The sequence below is a fragment of the Fundulus heteroclitus genome, chromosome 7 (assembly GCF_011125445.2).
Source record: "Fundulus heteroclitus isolate FHET01 chromosome 7, MU-UCD_Fhet_4.1, whole genome shotgun sequence".
Taxonomy (NCBI): domain Eukaryota; kingdom Metazoa; phylum Chordata; class Actinopteri; order Cyprinodontiformes; family Fundulidae; genus Fundulus; species Fundulus heteroclitus.
This window is the reverse complement of record NC_046367.1, coordinates 34611385-34636498: the sequence shown is the minus strand read 5'-3', so window position 1 is coordinate 34636498 and position 25114 is coordinate 34611385. Positions and strand designations below refer to the sequence as shown.

Genomic DNA, 25114 nt, shown 5'->3' with positions numbered 1-25114 from the left:
GCAACCAAACACTCTTGGCAGAAGTCGAATTCATTTAAATTAGTTTATTCCTGACTTTTAAGCACAGGTCATAAAGGTTTAATAGGGGTGAAGTCAGAGCTACTCCAGAAGTCCAATATTGCATTGCCCATTTTAAAACTAGCTTTAGGTGTATTTGGGATAATTTTCCTCCAAAAAAGGGGACATATCATGCTTTTTGGGTCTTCCTTTTCACATTGAAATCATTCAGCTGTGGTCTAACTGCAATGCTTTGGTCCGAACTCCCCATTAATGTACCCCGTCCCACACTGTTTGCCCCTGTTGCGAGGGGCATGTTTTCTTTTCTGACTGTAAGTAAGACTGGTGTTTTTGAGAGGTCCAGCCAGAGTCCTGATTTGAAACTGATAGAGGATCAGCGAACCCACCTAAAGATTAGGGTGATGGCAACCCTCCTAGATTTGGACCTCCTCAATTAAGCAATAACTGTCAAAACACCAGTGGAAACATGATAAAGGATGCAATTATTAAGGGTATAAATAATTCTGACATGACATTTTATGATAAAATGTAAAAAAATATTTTCTTTTCAAAATAACACTCTTATTACATTGCTTTGTTGTCCTTTGAAAGATGTCTGCTCTGCTTCCTGTGAGAAATATACTTTTTGGTTGAATGAATACAATTTAAAATCTAAATCTGCCAAGGGTATGAATAATTTTAGACTTAACTTTAAAAAAGAATCAGTTTAATCCAATCCCTTGTTCCAGACTAGATTGCTTCTTATGTCGCGCTTATTTTTCTGCAAATGGAAATGTATTACTTTTCACACGCTCTTCCCCATGCAGCACTCCCATTGGCATTAATTGCGTGTCTGTGATTAGTAGAAGGATTGCCAGGGACTAGGTGATTGCTTCAGGCGGTGTGATCTGTTAATTGTTTCAATTAGCAAAGAATATTTTTTCATGCTCATCTTGCTTGTGGCTTATTACATAAATCATTGCAGAAAGAAAAACAAAACTAGTGTCAAATAATTGATCACAGAGTCTGTTATCCATTTAGTTATTAAAGACCAAGTTGTAGAGTCATGACTTGTTTTTAAGGGAGAAATCTTTCATTCATTGTCTGAGTCTAATGACTTCTGGTGTTTATCAGAGAACAAACTGGATCACGCTGGGTAAAATGGGTCATTCGTTAAATTACGATTGTTACTGATTTTGCAATTACTTGGTTGATGAAAATGTCAAACTAGTTGAAGGAGAGGGCAATATGTTGGAAAACAGGTAGAAACACTTTACAAAAATGAATTTAATTTATTCCATAATTGATCCGCTGATAAATTATTTCGCCAGTTATGCCGTTTTTTTATCGTCTAAATAACTCCTTGGACTATTTGGATTTTCCTCTAAGTAAGATGGCTATACATTAACAGAGCAAATATGTGAATACAATAAAACTAAAGCAGCTTTGCCTGGGCAGGGGACGAAGCAGGGCTGCTCCATTTCCTGCTGGAGATGCTTCCTCAGCACATCTCCACAGAAGGCTCTGTCTACAGGCTGGGGAGGAGGAGACTCGTGCAGGTTCCCCCAGTGGACGACGCACGACAGGTTTCTTCTCCGAACCCCCTCACCACACTTTGCACCCTGCACAGATACAAATAGAGAACAGACAAATAAATGTTTCTTTTCAAAACTGATACATATTTCTTTATCACATACACTTTTTTTGTGTGTTCCATAAGATGTAAGTCCACTGCTATGCATTGGTAGCCATATGTTGATGGAGGAATCAGAAGGAGTCATCAAATCAAGGTAAGCTAGGGCAACTTTGTTGAGCCTAGTGAAATCCAGATATCTCACCTTGCTGGTGAAGATTCTCAGTCATCCAGGTCATGGTCATTCCAAAAAAAGTAAAAAACAAAGCAACTGGACTTGTTTTCCGTAGTTGAAGACATTTCGCTTCCTCTCCAGGAAGCTTTCTCAATTCAAAAAGTCTGGAGTAATGTGCAGTGCTAAGCATTATACTATTGCCCAAACAAAGGCCTTGTAATGGCTTAGATAACATGCAAATTCAACTGAAACAGGTCCACCCCTTAGTAATGGGCGGTTGTTAAAGTCATTAAGGCAGCAGATTGGACCGAAACTGGTCCACTCCTCTGTAACGAGGAGTCGTTAGGGTTGTTATTGGCTTAAAGGAACGATGTTTTGATCATCACCCATATGAGGGTGAGAACTGAAGAAAACAAGTCCAGTTGCTTTGTTTTTACTTTTTTTGGAATGATATCTCACCTTACACTTTTGAATAGCAAACAATGACTTCTCTTTTCTGTATGAAGAAGAGCTCAACCCAATTGGTGACGCAGACATATGTAACGGCGCGTCATCAGCATATTACAAGGAATGCTGTAATATTTTATTATCTAGGCTAAGGAGATTCTCTACGTTGAATTAAAATTAACCCAGGAATAAAGGGAAATCTTTCATGGGTTGGCAGACCTGAGGCTAAATGGGACAGCATCCAACTTATATCTCCTATACATGGGCTGGAAGGTTGTTGGATAAAATACCTGTAAGATTGTATGCTGTCATGGTCTCCATTGATGCTGGTCATGGAGGGTCTTTGGTAGTTTTGTGTTTGTTTTCTTTTCTTTTTTAATCTTTTTCCTGTCTATGTAAAGATAGTACATGTTCTCTAAAATACCTGATAGAAAAGAAACTGAACATCAAGTATAAGAAGGCAAACATATGGAACCCCTGCTTGCGTGTGGTATTTAATTTGAACCTTTGTCGTTTGTTTTTTTTTTCGTCTCTTCACTATATGGCATGTTTGGAGCTGTGCAGTGGTGTTTGAAGCTGGAAACTAATAAAAAGTGAATTACTTTTTATTATTGATAAAAACAAAAAAACAAAAGCTACTTGAAAATAGAGCCATGAGAAATCCTATGTGTTATCTTTGTTTGCTTTGGTTCATAGCTGTAAAAGGACAAAAAGTCCTGGTGTACCAAATATAATGAAAATTAACCAGTTTAGCACAATACCAGACAATCCTACACATTTTTCAAATTACCCAATCAGCATTTATGATCGACTGTGTAAATGAGATGGTCACCGGCTCTTTGGTAGGAGAATAACTATTGTCTAAAGAGAAAAAGAAAAAAAATCACAGATTTCTGCTGTCTTTAAATCTTTTTGAATTAAATTAATGTTCATACTAACCTCTGATGAATTTAGTTAGGCATGTCATTACTTACCCTCACAGGTATTTCAAACAAAACCCTTCACCACATTTCTGGTCACATAACACAGTTTCATATCCACTTTTTGAATCTGGCACCAGCTTTTCCAATTTGTTTTTGGTACATTGTTGGTTTGCAATTTGTTTTCTCTCATTTGTAAGACATTAAAATCTGTGAAACCATTACTACACATTTTCACATATTCAAACTAATTAGGAAAAGCCCTTGAAAAATGGTGCTCCACATTATTCTTAATGAGAATGAACAATGCAGTGTAATTACAGTCCCTCTTCCACCTAAAAAATAAGCAAATAGTTTTTTTTTTATTAAAGCACATCTACAAGTGTTCAAACTCAAGATTTCAGAAATCTTTCTCTTTTACTTGAGTCAAAACTGATGTGATCTCAGTTATACAGTTCATGCAACATTTAGTATTCTCATGTGGTATATATTTTATGTAATCATTTGCTGATATAAAAAATAAATGTGATTTCTGACACTATAAAGCAGACAGTAAGCTACTTCTTTTATTGGCTATAGCTTATTTATAGTCAGTTACTAAACTTCAAAAATGCCACGATTCTCTGAATCTTGTAACAACAATCACCAGCTTAGACCTCTTGTAAGCGGCTTTGTAGCAACAAACTAAATTAATTTGTGGCCACAAAGCAGGCAGAGGCTCAAAGGAGATAGCCAAGCATTTTCAAGTTGCTGTATCCCCGGTTCAGTTTATAATATATTCAAGCAACGGCAAGAGCGGTGGAGGTCAAGCTGAGGGTTGCAAGTCCAAGAAAACTTTCAAAGGGAACTACCAAGGGATTGTTCTAAAGAAAAATCAACCCCCCTGCTTGGCCGAGAATGATTTTGTAGCCTATGAAGAGAGGATAGAATTAATCACAGGAGCAAATATGACATTTATAACTAAATAAATAGTTTTATTTTAAATAACCTCTTAAAAAGTTAATTTCATGCAAGTGGGTATTTTTTTTTCTTTTAAAGCAACATTTCTTTTAAAGCAAGTTCCTAATAAAATGGTGAATAATAATAAAAAATGACAGTAGTAATATGAACGCTTTATTACTTTTTTGAAGTAATTGCAGAGTAAAATGTTATTATAAGCAAGGCAGAATAAGAAGGCAGTATAGGGAGGAGACAGAGACATTTAACCAGTGTGTGTGTCTGTCTGTGTGTGTGTGTGTGGAGGTGGGGGGGGGGGGGGGGGGGGGTGATGGCTTCTACTTTCTTAGTTTTCCTAAGAAAAGTACAATTATAAGTGGGCCTTTGGTATTTACTGGTACAAAGCTATGCAGAGGCTTAAGTGACTATAGTTTAAAAATCACTAAATGTTTCCCTCACAAATCTTTTACTGATTTAAGTTATATATCTGAAATGCAAGAGAAAGTGCCCAAATGGTAATGGTATTTTATCTGGGTGCATGGAGCACGCTTTGCAGCACGGTACTGTAAAACAGTGGCATTTTAACTCAATGTTATATTTTCATTAAATTCCAAAACCGGCCCATGCCCTAACAAGACTGGTGCTGGAGTTTGTGGATTACTCCACGTAGGCTCCACTGTGTGGCTTTTACTGCAAGGGACCACTTGCTATGGTTCCTCTTTAGTCACAAAAAAGAAGTTTGGCCATTCTCATCTGTTCACTGACACAACACATTAGCGCTCAGAGAACTGCTGCTCACTGGATTTTTTCCCCTCACACTCTTCTCTGTAAACCCTGAGTGGTGAACCACAATCAGTATGTGAAAGACTCAGAGCGGCACATCAGCACCAACAAACATTTCCAATTCAAAGTGATTTAAACCTCTTTTTTTCCAGTTTGGATGCTGATGTTTTACTCTAAATATCTCCCCTCTGACTGTCCCTACATGTCTAAAAGCTCTGCTGTGTGATACGCTAACAAGATATTTGGGTTTAAGACAAAACAGGAGTATTATTCTTGCAAAACCCCATACCTTTTGCATTTCAAGAATTATGGAGGGTTCAGAATCACTTTAAGTCAAATTCATAAGCCATTTGTAATGTAATTTTGAGCGTCAGAAGCTGAACATTTTGAGAACCAATGGCATAGAAACCCATCCTGGCCAAGTCCTTGCAAATTGCAACAGATGGCCCCCCCTACCCTGCCTGGTTCTGCTGAATGTTTCTTTCTATTTGACTTGTTCATCTACCACTGTCTCTACCAGCTTAGGATGGGGGTGGATGCTGCAAAGTTAATAACTCAGTGCAATAGGCTGCTATTTGTTAGATTACTTTTTACCAATTTGAATAATATGTTTAGCATAATCTGCCTACACTGTGTTAATAACTTAAGAATTGGAGCATTGGGTGTTATATGAATTTGTATATAGCTGGATTCTACAAATCTGGTTATGAACTGGACCTGTAAAATGCTAAGATATTATATTCGTTCTGAGTTAGCGCTCTGTAGATGAACTGATTTGAACTGAAGCTGAAGTCGTCAGAATCCATTTAAAAAAATCAACCCTTTGAGGTAAATCTGCAGAGAAGATTGTGTTTTTGAAGCGCCTATTGTTTATTTGTATGTTTTTGCCTACAAAAAAGCATACAGTATAATTTTCTGTTATTTTTCCAAATGGATGAAATACAAAAAATAAAAAAAGTAAACTATTTATGCTGCGTTTTTCAGAAGCCATAACTTGTAACTTAATGATCTGCACTAGGACAATACTTTGATAAGAAATTCTACAATTTCTTCTCTTCTTTGCAAAGTTGCATTCTTTCAGGTTATCAGTATGCGTTCAATTTTCACGGTTAAGGTTAAGTGAAGTTGGCAGCTGGTAGCTACAGGGTTCTGATTAGTTCACCTCGGTCCCACCAGGAATAATAACCTAAAATCTGTTAAGTCTCAAAAAGATCAGTGCAGGCTACTCTCAGAACTAGAAGCAATTTGTCAGAGGAAAATGCATTGAAGTGCTTTAAAAATGTCAATTGCTCCAAAAAGTGTTAACAAAACGTGACACTTGCAAAAGGGAGAGTTACAAAGTCACAGCCTCAGAAAGTTTTGATCTTCCTAAACTGAAAGAGGGATATTTTTAACTCACTTAGCCATTCAGAGTCACCACTTTTGATGGGATGGGGAGGGTCGGGTGGTGTGTGTGTGTGTGTGTGTGTGTGTGTGTGTGTGTGGTGGGGGTGGTTAGCATGCCACTGTAATGTAATGGTGATAAACTTACAAGATGGTTTAAAAAATTACATTTTCAATCTCAAAGTAGGTCTTACCTCTACAGTGCATGGAGACCAGTCATTCAACAGCCACAAATAGCAAGGCCTTATGGAGCACGGTTTAGTCTGGGTGAGCTGGCTGGGACAGGGGCGACCTTCCTCGTGAGCCTCCTGAAGGATTCTCCGGGTGCGTACAGAGTGACCTACATAAAATCAGGGCCGACACACCATTTTGAAGAACACCTACACAGATCCAGAGAACATCTGCGAGCGGCAACCTACTTTCAAAATTAAATACTTCCTGTGGCTGCATCTGTGAAACTCAGCAGAGGTGATGTTTTAAAGTACTGTTAGAATAAAGAAATGCAGCCGCTGGAAAAAATATATATACGATGTAGGATTTATGCTCAGCTGCATGCACAGAATTAGGAGGAATATGAATGCGTCAGTGCAAAAAACATGACACTCAATTAAGTAAGAGTTATTCAAATTGGCTGGTGATTAATCTGGCAATGGAAAGAGGCTCCACCTTGTCATCCTTCCAAGAAATGTTTTCCTCATGACTAAGATGAATTAACTGGGAAACACCAGTCATTTTGCCACTTTATCCTCAGATCTCGCAGTTTTCTACCAAAGTTCCTTGTTCAAGTGAGCTGTTATTATTGTGTGAAGGGAATTCTTTGGCGAACAGTCAGAGTAGTGTGTTGAAGAGCAGCAAATACAGAAAAAAAGAGCCTTCTTTTGTTCTGAGAAGCACATTTCAATGAAAGTAACCTACTTGTTACAACGAGGGGGTTTTCAGGTACTAAAGAAAGTGAATGATTGTTTAATTTTAAAGGCAGAAAAGTAATTCAGACAGCAAAAGTCAAAAATAGTGATAACAGTCTTAAGAGGTAACCAGACTGAAAAACAGTTATGGAGTCTACAGTGGTGGTCTGACTGAAGCATGGAAGTCCTTTGTTTATTAAAAAAAAAGGACTTTGTACAATGTCTTGCAAACATACTTGTACTCTTGGAACATTTTTTTACATGTTGTCACTTTACAATCACAAACCTATGTGTATTTTATTGGGATTTTATGTGATAGACCAGCACAAAGTAGGACATCATTGTGAAGTGAAATGAAACAAAGCTTTAAAAGTGTTTTACAAATAAAAATGTGAAAACTTTGTGAGTGCATTTCTTTTAACTTTTGCTACAGTCACAAATCTATTTGGGGGTAACTCTACTAGCTTTGCACGTTTTTTGACCCCCCCCCTCCCCTCATTCCCAATCTTTGTTGAATAATGTAAACTCAGTCCAGTTGTATTAAGAGTCCCTAAGCAGCAATTTTAAAGCCTTGCCTTAAATATGCAATTGTATTGTACCTAGCTCTAGACTTTGACTGGATGATTCTAACATATTAATAAGCTTTGAACTAAACCATATTTTATAGCTCAGGCTTTATAAGGTCATTCTGTTTGAATGTGAAGTCTTTAGGAGTGTCAAACAGATTGTGTTCAATGATTGCTCCGGATTCACCTTCATCCTTCCCGTCAACTCGGACCAACATATCCACCGCATGATACTGCTCCCACTGTTTCATCAGAGTAATGGTATGTTGAGGGTTAGGGTTAGTGCTAGTTTGCCACGTAGGCCAAACATTTCTATTCTGGTCTCATCTGATCAGAGCACCTTCTTCCACTGTGGCTTGTGCCAAATACCAAATGTAGTTGGCTAATGTATCCAATTGCAGATTTTCCCACCTGAGCTGTGGATTTCTGCAGCTCCTTCAGAGTTAATATTGACCTCTTGGATTTTCATCTGATCAATGCTCTAATTGCCCTGTCTGACAAAGCAGCAGGATGACCAAGTCTTAGTAGGTTTGACATTTACCTGTTTATCCATACCAGCGAATATCGGATGATGGAATGAACAATGTTCTGCATTCAGAGGTTTGGATATTGTTTAATGAGCTAATTCTACTTGAAATTGGCTATTTACCTCTCTGGTGTGTTTCTTGGCCTTCATGATTCTTTTTATTCTCTAATGGTCTCTACCAAGCCTCTGAGGCCATCACAGAACATCTGTGTGTGTGTGTGTGTGTATTGCATATGGTTTGACTGTATTTAATAAAGAGACAACTTCCAAAGGCGGTGGATTTAATTGGAAGTAAATTGGATTGAATGCGAACTATCAGCCTTCTTTGGTAAAAATTGATAAACCTTTACGTGTATATATGGGCCACTTTGTGTCGGTCTATCATAAAGACTTAAAAAAGGAGAGGTTTATGGTAGTAGCGACCAAATAAGGCAACAGTTTGAAGCAGTTTGAGTACCTTTGCAAGGCCTCGTGTATAGATTATAGGTGTGTTTAACTGTATTGTTGTTCCCTGTGAGAACTTTTTTTAAAGAACATCCAGGTTACTTTTATTGTTCTAGTTGCAGAACAGTGATTTTAAAGGCACAGGCACAAAAAAAATAAAAAGAATCTTGCTACTTTCAAGGTCCGGCACTTCTACCTTACAAGGGCAGTTGCGGCTCAGTATCTGTATCATTCCTGGACCATTTCTGTACCTTGATTCCTAAGTCGGCAGAATCCTAGGAGGCTCTGTGAAGGCATTACCTCGATTGGCAATTCAACAGACAGAAGCTATGTTTGTGAGTTTTCCATTCTGTAAGCCCCAGGCACACACAGTAAAAAGCAGTTCACCTTAAAAAAAAAAAAAAAAAAAAAAAAAAAAATCTAACCAAAAACATTAAAGCTCCCATGGTGTGAGCTCCCAAAGTATAACATGATCTTTGCGTCGTCTGCCACAGATATGACACAAATCCCTCATCAAGGCTGAGAGACGTGTTTGTCTATTTGTAAGAAGGAACTGAGTGAGTTGCAGACAGAGTTGCAGCAGCAGTGACAGAGCCCTGGGAAACACGGCGAGGGAGAAAGCCTCCAGTTTAAATCCCCAGCCGGGGAGCCGCTGCAAGCTTCAGCTTATTGGAGTGAGGGGTTAGGTTTGAGCTAACAGACAGCCAGCGACAAATTAAAATTAATGAACTCGAGGATGCAGTGCTGAGTCTTTCTAATTAGCAGGATAACAAGCTTTCTGTTTGGGAGACTGACTTTGGGAAGCCAAGGAAACAATATATGGATCCAGGTTAAATCATTACTTTTGTATATTGCATGAGGTCAGGACGCCACTCTCAAAGTGATTGCCGGCAACCCAGGTTGGTGATTGCCGACTTCATCTTCAAGCGTGATACATAATTTATGGTATCTGTACAGGTGAGCTGCATGGAATTTAGGTGTCATTAACCTCTCTCATTAAATATAAACTCAACTGCGAAGTTCCTATGTTAATAAGGGAAGCCTGAGTCACATGTTATAATGACAAACTGAGACCATTAATCCAGTTGCTAGAAGAAAACACAGCGGACAGTTTTTCCTAATAAGGCTGTGGATTACACAAGCTTGTAAATATTGTAATGCATTTAAATGTATTCCTGCACAATTCGGCATCTTGGTGAATGCCTGAGTAGATGGAATAATGAGGCGCTAAATACGTGGCCCACTGCGCGTCTGCTTAACAGGTTGCATTTGTTGCTGATGTTTCGACTAGGTTTAAGTTTGTTTGCTCATAATGTTTACCTTGAGTCCCGCAGGTGTGCGAGCAATCCGCCCACGGCGACCAGTCGGCGAGGATGCAGCTAACAGGACAGTCAACCACGCAGCTCTCCAGCAGCTGCAACTTGTTGATCAAACCGAACTGTGGGAGAGACAGGAGCGGAGCTGAGTGGAGCGCCTACTAATCATTTCCACCAACGACGGGAAAGCAAAACAAAAACAAGCAGTCCCGTTTTTTTTTTTTTTTTAGATATTTCAAATCAAGCTGCAGCTTATTTTAATTCTAATTCATACAATTATTGATAAAGACCTCCATTTTAGAGGTTCAACTGTTTATTCTGATATACACATTTGTCAAATCGTTAATTTAAGTAAATAACTTAACATTATTAACACTGAATAATTCAACCCTGCCTTCATCCAATTTAAACCCTAAACTGGCACCAAAGTGAATGTGACAAAGCCAAAACATACATTAATACCTAAATAGCAAATAATGCTGGTAATTTTAGAAAAAAAATAAGTTTCAATTTGAGTATATTGAATTCAATAAGTGTTTATCATCTCTGCAGTTTTTGTGCTGCATTTTTCATTGTTGTAAAACATCTGTTGGGGTTTTTCATGCATAAATCTGCATCCACATATGGAAATTTCTTAGAATCACCCTACTCGGTTGCACACTTCCCAATTTCTTGATTATGCCAGTTTTAAGATCGCCACAGTAATTTTTTATCATATTGCAAATTTACTTTTTGCTTCTGGAACACCTAAATTTCCTCGATATGGGACAGTAAAGTGTCTTTCTATTACTGAGTGGGTGAAAAAACTCACGCACTGAGAAAAACTATTTTTAACAAAATCACAGGAGCGACTATTGATGCCCTTGTTTTTAAAACTTTGCCAAACTACAGTAGGACGTCTCAAAGGCGTCTACTGTCATCTCACAAGGTTGAAGCATGCAGGCGCTTCTTAGTAAATTAGAATTTCACAGCTAGATCCATTTATTACAGACATTCAATTAAAAATGTAAAGTCATCGCTTCATAACACAATATATGTGATGTTTGAAGTGTCTAAACTAGTCAAAACTAGAAAAAATACACAAGCCCTTTTAGAATAAAACGATTTATGGTAAAGAAAATCTAGATCACACAACAACTGGAAACATTGCTGACTTGACGGTTAACGAGCAGACAACCATTGACCCCCTCCACAAGGAGGTTCAAATGTTTGAACCCCAAACATTTGGCTTGGGTTTCCAAGGTGTAAACGGCAGTTGCCTTCATTCCTTCAGCAGCCGCCACAGTCGACTGCTGCATTCCTTACGTTAAACAGTAATTTTTCCAAAATACGTTTCTATAGCATTAAGGCCTGGGGACAGACGTAGCGATGGAAGAAATTTGGCATTTCTGTGCCGACTTGGCCTTATATATTAGGCTCCTGAAGGATCCACTGAGGACGCATTTTCAGTTTTTCTGACACAGGCCACCTCTAACAAGTTTCCCAGGACCTTCAGAAGAGAAACAGGTTCACACCACCAAAGATCCTCCATTGTTCCCAAAAGTGGGTCTGATTGCTTCCCCATGTATTAATTGTTTAACTCAAAATCCAGCTGAAGCATTTGTTGTGAATAAATACTTAACCAAAGCTCAAAGGTTCCAGTTAAAATCCCGGAAGAGTTTGCAAAACTCAACATGTCTAAGTTTACATTTGTGACGGCAAAACAGAAAATATATATTTTTTTTCTAGCGTCGCTGTCAGACAACCAGTTGGCATGTAGACAACATTTAATGGTTATTATGACGACTTTATGCGACACCAAAATGCCACTCTTCGCTGCACTTCTTCAACAGTAAGGCTTTATTTATGTCCCCTTCCATCCTCTTACGGTTAGGCTAAAATATATCCATATCCATCAAATATTAAGTAATTATTTGATTGACCAGCATGTTTAAACAAACTGCAAGTAGCATTAACGTTGAATCTGGATCTGTTAGATAATCTGTGGTGGGAACTAAAGATTAAGGCGATGTCAAGGAGGCCTTTGAACCCCAAAGACTTTGAGATGAGCTCATCAACAAAGACAAAGCAAACATGCAAAAATTATAGGCAATTATGTGTGCTGCTCACATGTCGCAGTATGTAAGTAGCAATTATATAGACAGGGTTTGATTGCAATAATGCCAATGAAGATTTTTCTCAGTGATTAGGAAGGATTTAAATAATTTTCAACTTGTCATATCTTTCTTAAAATGTTAAAGCAGTTATTTTGGTTACCTTAATTTACATAGATACGTGTTTTATTTTAAGCTTCCATAAACTTCTTAGTTGAATGAAAAAAACTTTAAATCCAACTCTGCCAGAAGAAAATGTGTTTTTAACTGTTCCCTTTGCATGTTACAACATAAACATGTGTCCTTGTCCGACATAGTGGTCAGTTGCTAAAAAAAGAGACTTCTGTTTAAACCACAGACATAAAGTCATAGATTACAAATTTGAAATTCCTACATACTCTGTTTAACATGGACAATGCTTACATTTAAAAAAGAAATTGTCACATTTATTAAAAAAAAATTCAATAAATGGTCCGGAAAGTATTTGTTTAAAGAAAAGTTATTGAATAAATTTACTCAAATGAAGGCTGGATGTTTTGAGAAAAATCTGTATGCGACTATGCCATAGTAACAAAAGCTAAATATATGATTATTTTTTTTTACATTATCTTATTTATTTGAACATATTTTCCGCCTCTCTAAATGGTTGCACCTGTAGAAGGAGAGTCTCTGCTTTTGCCTTCATTGCAGCATCCTCAAGAATACTATTTGTCTTTGGACAATTGAGATAACACAATACCATTAAACTCTGTTGACCCAGTGGCAAACAGCTTCTTGAAACATTGGTTCCAAGATTAGAAGCAACATTTACACTTAAGCACGAGGCGACAAGCCTTTCAATAATGTGCAAACTATGGCGGCAGAGCAGGAGCTATGGCTCTGCATTCACCATCAATAACACCTCATTGGAAAGAGGAAACATCACACTTCTTCTGACTCATACTAAAACATTGTTCTGAATAATTTAATGTAACAAATTGTTGCAACTTAATTTGCTCCACATTTGGGTTTGGTTTTAATGTACAGGTGAATATAACACATAAAATAGGAACAAAATCACCATTTAAACAAAGCTTAGTGCCTGTGCTCAAGCCTTAGTGTCCGCATCAAGGAGAATAAGTGAAGATTTAACATCCACAAACTATAAGCGCTGACAGCTTTTACCTGCAGGGATGTTATTTAAGGCGTTTCACTCTTTATAGGGCCATTACCTGCTGGCACTTCTGCAACTCCACGGTTTTGCCATCACTCCGCACACAGTCCAGGAGACGCGACCGTGAACCCTGACCACAGATGGCACTTTCACTCAGCTGGCAGGTACTCCAGTCTACACACAAAGCATCATTCCGTCCACATTAGTCCTTTTATGCCTCATTTTATTATAAAACCTGGAGAAAAACACAAAGCTGACCAACTGAAACAGGTACGAACATTTCAAAGATGGGGAAAGTAAATGTGTTTTTCCATTTTTTACATCAACCAATCTTCAGTCCACTTCTTTCTTGTTAGTTGCTAATATCTCCATGTAAGTAATTTACATAATGCTTCATATGAATCTAATTTGGTAGACTCTAAACAGATTGCCGTACAATCCCCGTTTCTTAATCAACAGAACAGGCGAAGCTTTTTAGAATAAGGAAGTTACAGAGATGGATCCAAGCATGCTAATTTAGAAAAAGAAAAATTAAGAAATAGAGAAATTACACTGTATGATTGGCAGGGGCGCTGCTAGCCGTTCGGGTGCCCTGAGCGCAGATTCTGTGTGGTTTGTATTAGGACAGATGTAGACAGACTGAACGTGGGATATTTCTAAGTGTTGAGTTTGAATTTATTATTGTTTTATGTTCTTCATTTGTACCAAGAAGTTTTGAGTTTCCTCAGTAGTTAATAACGTCCTGTAAAATTATGCTTTACAAGGTTATTTTTTTTTTTATCTACAACAGTAAAAAAAAAAACTTCAAAAGGTTCTTTCTGTTTCTCTCTCTCTCAGCCGCCGCTAAGGGGCGGCCACAGCTGCTCTGAGTGTGTCAAGAAGGAGAGATGGACAGGAGGCAGGATAGAGTGGCGACTTTTTTACAAAAGCAAGAAAAACAGCTGAAAACAGAAGACAAAGTAACATTCAAACTACAGCACAGATGCGGTCCAAAAAGTACGGAAGCATTTGCGTTAAAAAGAATGCCGTTAATAGGAAATTAAATTTGATTCTCATCAACGTGTTAACTTCGACAGCCCGAGTTGCCAGGTTTTTCCAACGTTCACGTTACAAACCATTTTCCGATTAATCGCGATAAAAAATTTGAATCGTTTCACAGCACTAATATCTATCTATCTATCTATCTATATATATATATATATATATATATATATATATATATATATATATATATATATATATATATATATATATATATATATATATAAAAACACACTTACAAAGCTATTAACTACTACTTAAAAAGCAAAAAAACAAAAAAACAAAAAAAAAAGCAAGGAAAGATATCCATCAGTATTCTGGCATTAAGATGATTTGGTCAAGCCTAACTGACCAAAAAAGGAAAGGATTAGTCCACTTAAATTTGCGGACATTGGGGAAAATAAGGGTTATGCGTCTGTTATAGGCTATATAGATTTCTGGATTTCAGCTGTGTGAGTGCGGCATCTCATGCGCATAGGAAGGCGATGGTAGGGCATCATTTACCAAAGGCAAAGTATCTTCCTTTGCCATTGAAATGCAAGGCACATAGGACTTTTTTTTCATAACAAGTGGGATTTGCAACTGTGCTTGGAGCTAACAAAACAGTGTCTGCTCCGCACTGACGCAATTTATAGTCTTAGTCAGCCACTGCGGCTCAAATGAGGATGTAACGAAGATGGACTACTAGGCAGCTGCTCGTTTGGAATTTAAGAGGGTATACACGGGACGTGGCTGTTAAAGCAGGTAGCGCTTATCCCTTTGAGGAGCCACAAGAGGCCGCGAACATGAATGATTCATTCAGAGACGCATTCTCTGATCTATGGAGAGAACAGAGACACAGGAGGCACGCCTCTTTTCTAATATAGTCTCCAAACACGTGGGCCACATAATTGCATTTGAAAACAATAACTAAATGGATTTCTGTCGGCACTCTTTAAATATTTGCCACCGTTACATCTTTCTCAAATCTAAAATTGAAACGGATCGTAAGCAGGCCGATAACAGCTTCAAGTTTCCCCCCAAACAGCACAGGAATGTATTGCTTTACTCGCAGTGGGTGCAAAATAACTGTGCTTAGCAGTCAGGTGTCGCTTGCCCTACCTGAGACTCTGTACTGGTATGTGAAGCAGGTACTGTTGAGAAGACAAGGTTCTGACTGGACCAGCTCTGGACAGGCTGCTTTCTCCGAGGCAGGGAGGCGGAGGACGTGTCTGCTTCTGTTCCGTGCGCTGCCTGGGTCGCACTGCTGCACAACAAACACAGCACCAAAAAAAAAGTTGCTTTAGTTAATCAAACAGTTGAAGGATGACGCCAGCTGGATTCAAACCAGCCCTCTGCATGTAGATTTATGAGCAACCAACTTAAATCTTGCACAAACACCTCACATAATCACTTCAGTAATCTAAGTGAAAATTATTTTTTTTAAGTTCCTTAATATGCTCTGAACCTGCATAATAGGAAATTTAGTCCCGTTACTCTAGGATTAGTGGGTAATATAGAAAACAGCATTAAGGAAAAGAATGATAAATCCATCCTATCAAGATAACTGTACTTTACTGCCATAACTTTAATTTATCTATATGGTAATTTGTCCCAGACTTAAGCTGTAAATCCTCCTGATCCATCATTTTCTACAGACATTTTCCTGCTGCCATTCTCGGGGATGAACTCACGGCAAACATCTTTTTGAAGAAGTATCCGAAGGACATGATGCATCTTAATTAGTTTCTTTGGTGTTATGAGAATAATTTGAATGGTTTAGAAAAAAAAAGTTGACATAGCAATTGTAGTGATGTTCATATTCCACTCTTACATCTCAGAGGAAACCTATCAGAACATATTTGAAAAGAAAATGAAACAATTTGCTTTGAAGTCAAGTAAAATGAACATTTAAGGAGCTAAATGACAAAAGGACCCTTAACATTCAAGAAATGTACGTTTATTCCAAAGAACAAACCATTTTAGATAAACAATTAATTTCTTTACCATGATATCTATATTGTAAAGTAAACATTTTTAGCAATCCATATTTTTTATGTTTTAACACAGCAGCTACAGATGAGCACAACTTCCAGACTGTGCAGAGATGCAGATGTGTGCTACCACACAAACACAGCGTTACCGCAACGGGTATTAGGTCTGAACTAAATGATTTTCATGACCGTGTTACAATTTTCCACAATACATAGAAAGTTTCTGGGCTTAGCTTCCAGTGGAAATTTCAGTTGCAGTAAAGAAAGAAAATCCTACTTTTCATACCTAATGGGGCCATCGCTTCAGCATTAATAATCATCAGCTTTTACAATCACATTCTCAGCATTAGAACAAACAGATGAAGGATGTTGGGTGCAGAAACTTAGCCACCTTTTTTCTGCCATTCAATAGGCCTGATCATGATGAGAACAAGCACTATTAGCTGGATGGGAGTCTGTTGGGGTCATAGCAGAAGTATAAGACCAGGTTCTGCCGGTGTTTGTAGGCACTAGGTCATGGAGATGGTACCCTCACTGCCATTATATTCCCCCATGACCCACCCAGGACCCAGATGCATGGTAATATACCACCACAACCCCATTACCGCAGTTTTGTGCTTGTTAAAAACCCATCCACCTCTATCAAAGGCAATGGAGAGCCTATGATGTTCTTGTTATGCTGCTGAACACCTTACAAAACCCATCCACACTCTGGCTGACTTTTTACATCATAGCACACGCTCATTCCAGTGTGGAGGGGACCTAAAGAAACTAGGTGTTAGTCTAACGGTTATGTGTATCAATGTATCCCTAGAAAACCCCAGAAACCATTATAAACCACTCCAAACTAATTTAGACTGTGACTCAAAAGTGCAGGTAAACTAGTTTGTTTTTCAAGACATAAAAAATTAGATTGAACAAAATCTCTGTGTGAACATTTTTATGGTAAAAAACATAATATTTAATGTGCCTTCTTACTTTTTAATTTAATGTACAGTAAGTGTAAGTGCAGAGATGTTATCTGTACTCTTGCTCCGAACCGATGGACTATATTTAAAATGAATAAATTGGATCTAGCTGGTTGGAATTTAATAAGACTACTTAATTATCTTTTATCATACCTATATTGACTTTTGTGGTCAGGTACTAATTTTAAAATATACCTAGTAGAACCAAATAAAACACAAAAAATTACCATTTTCATACTATCTTGGGGCTATAGATAGCGCAATAAAAGCAGTCATTAAATTATTACAATAAATAAGTTCCAAATATTCAGTAAGCATTTTATGGTAAAACAGTCAGTGATACTGATCTGTCTCACCATCTGAGACCTTAGAAGCCAGATGAAGGTGATAATTACTTAGAGCAATTATCATTGCAGAGCAGAGACCTACCTTCAGGAACCAGTAGCATGATAGGATAAATTAAAGTCACATTAGGGGAACATGGAAGTCCATGGCCAGAGGAAAAGGATTTGTGGATCGAATCTGAGCCTCTGATTAGAGGGGAAAGAGATAAAAGTCTTTACACCAAACTGCATCTGTCCCTCTGCACCTGATGCACGACTGCATGCACCTCAGTCAATGTCAGCTGTTAATGAGAACGCTTCTGTGTGGGGATCATAAATCAGCCAGAGTCATTGTTCCGTTTATGAGTTCACACCGTCACCCCAGCCTCACACTCACACATTCACATAAGTATGTATCTGTATGTATGCTATATCTTGCAATATTCAGCCAGATAGCGTCTACAATCTGTTCTCATCCCTTAAAAAATTGGGAGAATGTTTTGTTGATCTTTTTGCCCAAAGAACTGATATAAACAAGACAAATTAAAGCTACTCATGTGCCACAATCAATAGTGACAAATGGGATACAGTTTTACCATCATAATCTCTGTATATATGTAGATGTACACATTTTCCTTCTCTGTCTGACCGTAAAGATTGTGAGTAGACGTTGCTATTATCTGTTACTGCGCCAAATATGCATTCAGGTAAAAAATGACTTCATCTACTCAGGAGGAAATGTTTTTTCCTTCAGATAAATATGAAGTTGTGTCTTCTTACAGAGTGTACTATGATTTACGCAGCTTACCTTAGGAACCTGATTGCTTTACATGGATAAGGTTAAAAATATCCTAACTCAAAATTAACTTTGACACTCCTATCTGTAGCCCTAGACCTCTCTGTAAAAGAAATGTAACTAAAGATTAATCTTACCATGGTGTCTTGAAATTCTTAATTGTTTTGCTTGGATATAACTATGATACACACGTGTCAGGTCAAGCACTCCTCCAAACAGGAAAGACAAAAGAGCACACATTTTGAGCAGAGCAGTTGTGTGTCGATCACGAGTCAGGAAATGGCTAATATGTACTCACCAAATGTTTTCAACATCTTGAGTCAAAGCACGTTAGTCAAAGCACATTAGTGAGAGCGAGTGGGTGAATGTGGCTATAGTGTACAATGGTTTGGGTGGTCAGCATGACTAGAAAAGCGCTATAAGTTCAGTCCATTTACCATTTAATAAAAAAAGAATAATTTTAATAAAAAAATTTCCTATTCATTTTTTTTAAGTTTTTGTTTTTAAAAATTCTAGATATTTTAATTATTTTTTTAAAAAATTCTCTTTTTCAGATTAAGTTTTACAAATTGCATTGTTTTCTAAATTGCGTTTTACAAATCACATTATCTTCACTTGTGGGGGCGGGCTTTCCTGTGGAGTGCTGAGCACATACCCATTTCTATTGGTCTGCATGGATGTTGGCAAAACAACATTTTAATTGGTCAATATGTGCATCAAGGGCAAGAAGTGAGAAGCAATTTGAAAAGAATGCAATTTTTAAAACTGAAAATTTGAAAAAGAGAAATTTGAAAAAAAGAACTCAAAATACAGAATCTGTAAAAAAAATAAAAAAAAAATAAATCTGAAAAAATAAAATCTGAAAAAACACCAAAGTAAAAAAAAATTATTAAGAAGTTTTGCAAAGTTAAATTTCTAGATTGCATTATTTTCTAATTACTATTTCCAGAATGTGTTTTTTTCAAATCTCAATTTATAAAACGTGTTGCAACAATAATGGAACAAAATTCACTCCATAAACAACACAGAGAGACGGTGTGTGATGTTCTACCATATTCCATCTAAAAAGATACCATTAATTTTACATCACTAAATTTTAGTTTTTCCCATGTAAAATAATGAAATTTTGCTTAATGCTCCTTTAAGAATAAAGTTGAAGCTAAATGTAAAGAAAGCAGCAATTTTTTTCATTTAACAATACCAAATAGTGGATAGTGGACATTTCTTCTTTCTCAGTTTCTGTTTGTACGTTTAGTAGATGTTGCTTGGTATGAGGGATTGATGCAAAGTCAATGACAATGCAAGAAACTCCACAGTTCCTACATGCTCTTTCAGGAGGAGTGAATGCTGCAAGTCAATGACTCGATGGGAAACTTTTAATCAATCTGTATGATTTGATAGAAGTGACTTTGTAACGTGCCTTGAGATGATACGTGATGTGAATTGGTTCTATACAAATAAAATTTAACTGAATTGAATACTTTTAAAGTTCTCGTTTTCAGTGTAAAATGTTTCAGCTCATTAATAGTGAGGAACTTCAGATAAGAGCTTAAATGGGAGCCACCAAATGCGAATGTATCACAAACACACAAGAAGAAGGAATGAGTCAGGGATAGTAACACATTATGCATTTACTTATTCAGCTTCTTTTTCATCTTTGTAAATTGAATGAAAGAAATTAATCAAGCAGAGCAAAAACATTTACACATTTAAAAAACATTAACAGTGTTTTCTGGCTTAAAACCCTGATGATAACATTTCCAATAGCATATGCAAATGGAGCAGTTTTATCGTTTTAATTTAAAAACTTGCAATTAAGTTGAAAGAGTTCCAACTAATCAAAGTCTGACCTTTTTGTCTTAAAACACATACTGGTAAAGTTGGTAGAAACATTTTTTTTTTCAAAACTTTTTTCCCCAATTTTAACTTAAGTTTTTTTTGTGTAATCGTCATCAAGAGTGAGCAGGAAAACAAGGCAAACCTAAGCCTGGTTTACCTTTTGTTTTCCCTTACCTTTATTGAATTTACCTGTGTTGGAGTATCTCTTCTTTCTGCTACTCAGAGTAACACCAACATTAACCCAAATGTCTGAACCAGAAAAAAAGCCTTTAAGTTCCCCTTAGATCAAACCTTGCTAAAAAGAAAAAAAAAAATAACTGATTAGTAAGTACATGTTCCTCCGTGTCCATTTCATAATAGCTGTAATTAATCCAACATTATTTTCAGTCTGGTGCAAACTGCTTTGGGGTAATTATATTTCAGGACAGATTATAGCATATTTTGCGTGTCTTATAGTGCTGTGGAAGGTAGCAGAATGAAAGTCTGAATGAGATAACATGTCTGCCAGACACAAAAAATACCCTCACAGATTAATTAAGTGATCTCTCTCTCTCGCGCTCTTTTCCCTTTATTCTGTTCTTTCTCTAACTCCAATGTTCCAGTTCAGTGAACTGCTATTTCTGACAGAAAACCTATAACATTACTACATGGCTGTGTAACCACTAGCCTGTGGCTACAACACTGGGGAACATGTTGTATTGTGTTAAAGATTGAGGCCTAACTTTCAGTATAGAGTGGCAACACAAATGTGCTTTCACCAAGAGTGATGGCATCAGTGTTAAAATGTGACTTCTTGGTTGAATGAATATAGTGATATTATATTAAAATATAAGCAATGTGTATGTGTTATATTACCAAGGGTTAAATTATATTCTGCAAAAAATATTCTAATTAAAATCAATAAAAATACAGATGGAAAGTGTGATCAACTAAAAATAAACAACAGTAATTTAAATAACAATATTAGAGCGGCGTTTATAGTGGTTGGGTTTGCGAATGGCACTTTCCTTGGTGGATAAGGGTTTGACCTCAGGGGATTATGGCGTAGAACAGTTTTTCAAAAAGTTGGATTTTAACCTTGTTCAAGTTCTTGTTAAAGGAACTTGATTAATTGGATGATTTAATGCTCTAACTATGTAGGAACACTTTGGGGATGACCCCTTTTTGTTCCGACATAACAGTTCAGCACGACATGAAGAAAGGTCTCTCCCGACCCGGTTCTAATCCCGATCTGGGATCTTTCTACATGGAGTTTGAATGTTTTCACTGTGCATGTATGGATTCTCTCTGGGTACTCCGGTTTCCTCCCACAGTCAAAAAACTGAATGTTAGGTTAATTGGTCTCTCTAAATTTCCCTTAGGTGTGTGTGTGTGTGTGTGTTCTTGTACTTGGAGCTGAGTTAGTAAAGTGAGGACTTTGATGTAAAGTGAGTACCTTTTCTTGGCCCTCACTTTTTTCTGGGCTAAGAGTACGGTTTGTATTTTGACCGGCCTAGAAAAGAGGGAAATGCCTCCTAAGGGTTGGCTTTGGACCCGTCAACGTCGTCCCACACCCTGTTTGCGACATTGAAGCTTTACCATTTCTCGCAGGTTTTGCTAAAAACACATCACTATAAATCTAACACAAATAAAAGGAGAAAAAAAATTATATGCAAGATTGTCTTGGATATTTTAAGGCTGTTTTGCAGTCACTAAGGGAAAATTTCCAGGTTTGCATGAAATCAATTGCTTCAGCCAGTGTGAGAGCAACACGTTAATAGCTTAAAAGATTTCCAACAGGCAGTGAAATTCTTTTTCTAGGTTTGATTTCGCGCTGACTCCCCGGCTGCCAAGCGGAGAGAGCTTTCAGGCCTTTGCCCAGTTCGAACTCCCTAGGGCAGCCACTGCTGCCAATCTTCGCCTGGCGTATTTTCAGGTTTGATTTCGCTCTGACTCCCCAGACAGCTGTCGTCTTCTACCATATGATGTGGATGGATGGACACTTCGGAGGCAGAAGCATCCATCCAGTGTGTGTAAAATAGGAGAAAGCCTCGGTAAATCTATAAATCTGATACAGCATGTCTGCATATAGAAAGGTGATCATGTCCTTTTTCTTTTCTTTTTTTTCCCCCATCAGCCATGGCTCATGTTTTGTAAATAGTAAAGTGGCTCTTCAGTTTTTCTGGGCTTCCTCAGAGAACACCTTCTCATTTCTCCATGCCCCTCAGCCAATCACGTGAAAACTCCTCTCGAGTCAGCTCGGTTTGACCCTGCTGTCGAGCAGGCCCGGGGGAACCCAGGCTGCCCCTGAAAAAAGCTGCTCCTGAAACACTGGCCTTACGTCGCCCTGTGATGGACTGGCAACCTGTCCAGGGTGATTCTCCGTCTCTTGTCCAATCAGCACTGGAGATTGGCACCAGGACCCCCCAGAGACCTTACATGGATAAGTGGCCATAGACCATGGATGGATGCAATAAAAATGAGATCTCACTCAATTCTTATCAAACAGATTATGACATATTATTGGCATATTACTGTAATTTACTGTAATTTTTCAAGCTGTATGCAAACAAAATTTCATCTTGTACGCACTCTGTGCATACAAAATGACAAATAAAGTGGTCTAAGTCTAAGTCAATATAGCTTTTGTGCAATATACACACACAACTCAAGATAAACTGCTGTTCCTTTATTTTTTATTTTTTAAGTTTTATTAAAACTTGTTTATTTTTGTACTGTTTTTAACAGTTTTACCCTGTGATGTGTAGTTTTGTTAATTTACACTTGAGCAACGACATTTGTTTATTTATTAGTTTCTATTTGTTTATTTACTTATTTTTTAAGTCACATAATGGTGCCAGTAAGACTTCTTTCTAAAAAAAAATAAAAATCTCTGTCTTAACTTTCCACTACGGTACAAAATGTGTCAGAACAAAGAAAATAAACAATCTTTGCCTCTTACCGGAGGGCAGTGGCTCCATGCTCCCCAGGCTGCCACAACACAGTCATTAGGGCAGGCTAAATGGCAAACCTGGGCCCTGGGAGGCATTTCCTCCTGATCACACAGACTGACGTCGGCGCTGCCTTCCTCCCCACTCGCTGCTCCCTTCATCACACACCTAGGAAAACAGCACCAGAAGCAGTTTCATAACAAGTCTCGAGGGGCTGTCACAAGACATTCGCACTTGGAATTTGCAAACTCATCTCAAAGTTTCTAACTCCGAACGGGTTGCTAAAATATGAAGTGAGCTTATTTTAGGTGTTTAGTTTTTAACCACGCCTTTGAGCTTTGTCTACCTATTTTCTGATCAGAATCGAACTATGGGGGTCGAAAGGTTCATCTATTTCTTTCTTTTTTTTCCACATGAAAGGCAGAAATAAAGTAGTCCACAGAATACTTTATAATTCTGTTATGTGAACAGTTGTTAGTATGTTTCCACTGATGCGTGATATTTTTTTTCCCAGTAGGAATGGGTTGTGAGTTAAACAATAACTTTGCTCATTACTAATGGAAATGTTTTGCCACTTTTTGACTTTTGTTGGGCAGCCAATTATAAAGATGCTTACCACTTTCACTTTTCATAGATATGTCACAAGGTTTTATTTTTTCTATAATATATCACTGATATAGAATCCTGTACTCTCAAAAAGCTCATTATCTCCCTCACAATGTCAGACCCTGGCTTTTCTGAGGCTCTTTAACTGTGTATTATCTATAAAGTTTTGTTACTTATGCACTCCAATAGAGTCCAATAGAGTTATTTACCTCACTATCTCTTTATCAAGAACATTGATTTGCAAAGGCATTTATGAGCCTTGACCTTTTTCATATTTTGTTGCTTACAAACCACAAACTTGAATATGCTTTATTAGGATTTCACTCGTTACAGACCAACACAAAATGGAGTAAAATATTTTATCTGGATGGAGAATGAAACATTTACTGAAACCGTTAACAAGTACAAGTCTAGAATGTGGTGGTAAGAAGAAAACCTATTTGTAAGGTACATCAGAAACCCCGTTTGCTGGTTTCTACAAAACCATGTAGAAGGAGGTGCTCTAGTCAGGTGCAAATAATAGGCATGCATGCAAATCTCTATATAAACCCAAAAATGTATGATACAAAATCATCATCCACACAGTGACACCCTAAACATACAGCCAGAGCTGCAGATGAATGGGTTACACCAAATCATATTAACGTGTTTGAATATAATCACATTTCTAATTTAAATTCTATGATTTAAAATTGTTGCTCACAGATGCTCTTCATCCAGTGTGAACAAGCTTTAGATATTTTGCAATGAAGAATAGATGACAATTTTTAAAACATTTTTCACTCACTGAATTGAATCAGATACTCCCCACAGCTTCCAGACTTTTATTTGTGATGAACATTGAAAAGCGCTCATCATATTCATTCCACTTCATCCTTATGTATTTTATGTTGGTCTATTACCAGTGAGGTCTCTGGCATGATAAGTTAAGTGTTGCAGAAAAACTCAACACCTAATAGCAGCAACTAATTTTTTTGGTGATGCATACAACCTGACTTTCATCAATGCTAAATTAAACAGAGAAATTAGCATAAACCAACACACTATAAAATCCATTTTATTTAAGCTAAATGTAATTTATTTTTAATACACAAAAGTATAAAAAGGGCTCACTCATATTGTTCATTTACTGAATAAAAAAGATTCAAATCAATCCTTCAATGAGCTAGCAAGGACAACCAACACTAGATTAATATTTGCTTTTAGTTTACAATTTCCTGTTTTATTTAGTTTAAATTTTCCTACATTTTATTCCAACAATTTTTTTTACTTTCTGTTTTTATTTTCCAATATTAAACTAGGCTAGGTAAATAAATTTGCCTAGCCTAGATGGTCGCACACTATCCAGCAGAACGTAAATG

At 37.3% G+C, this 25114-nt stretch overlaps 1 protein-coding gene across 3 annotated transcripts in view; it reads right to left on the bottom strand.

The window, feature by feature from the left end:
- The window catches only part of thsd7ba (thrombospondin, type I, domain containing 7Ba), a 301550-nt gene that overhangs the window by 13380 nt on the left and 263056 nt on the right, over positions 1-25114 (bottom strand). For 2 of the 3 annotated variants that reach the window (XM_036139541.1, XM_036139543.1), the window contains 6 exons: positions 23159-23315; positions 15420-15564; positions 13336-13451; positions 10036-10153; positions 6469-6614; positions 1448-1619 (listed from right to left, as the gene is read on the bottom strand). In XM_036139541.1, the coding sequence (XP_035995434.1) occupies positions 1448-1619; positions 6469-6614; positions 10036-10153; positions 13336-13451; positions 15420-15564; positions 23159-23315 (854 nt within the window). The remainder of the gene's footprint in view (positions 1-1447; positions 1620-6468; positions 6615-10035; positions 10154-13335; positions 13452-15419; positions 15565-23158; positions 23316-25114) is intronic. The other variant, XM_036139542.1, reaches the window with a different exon arrangement.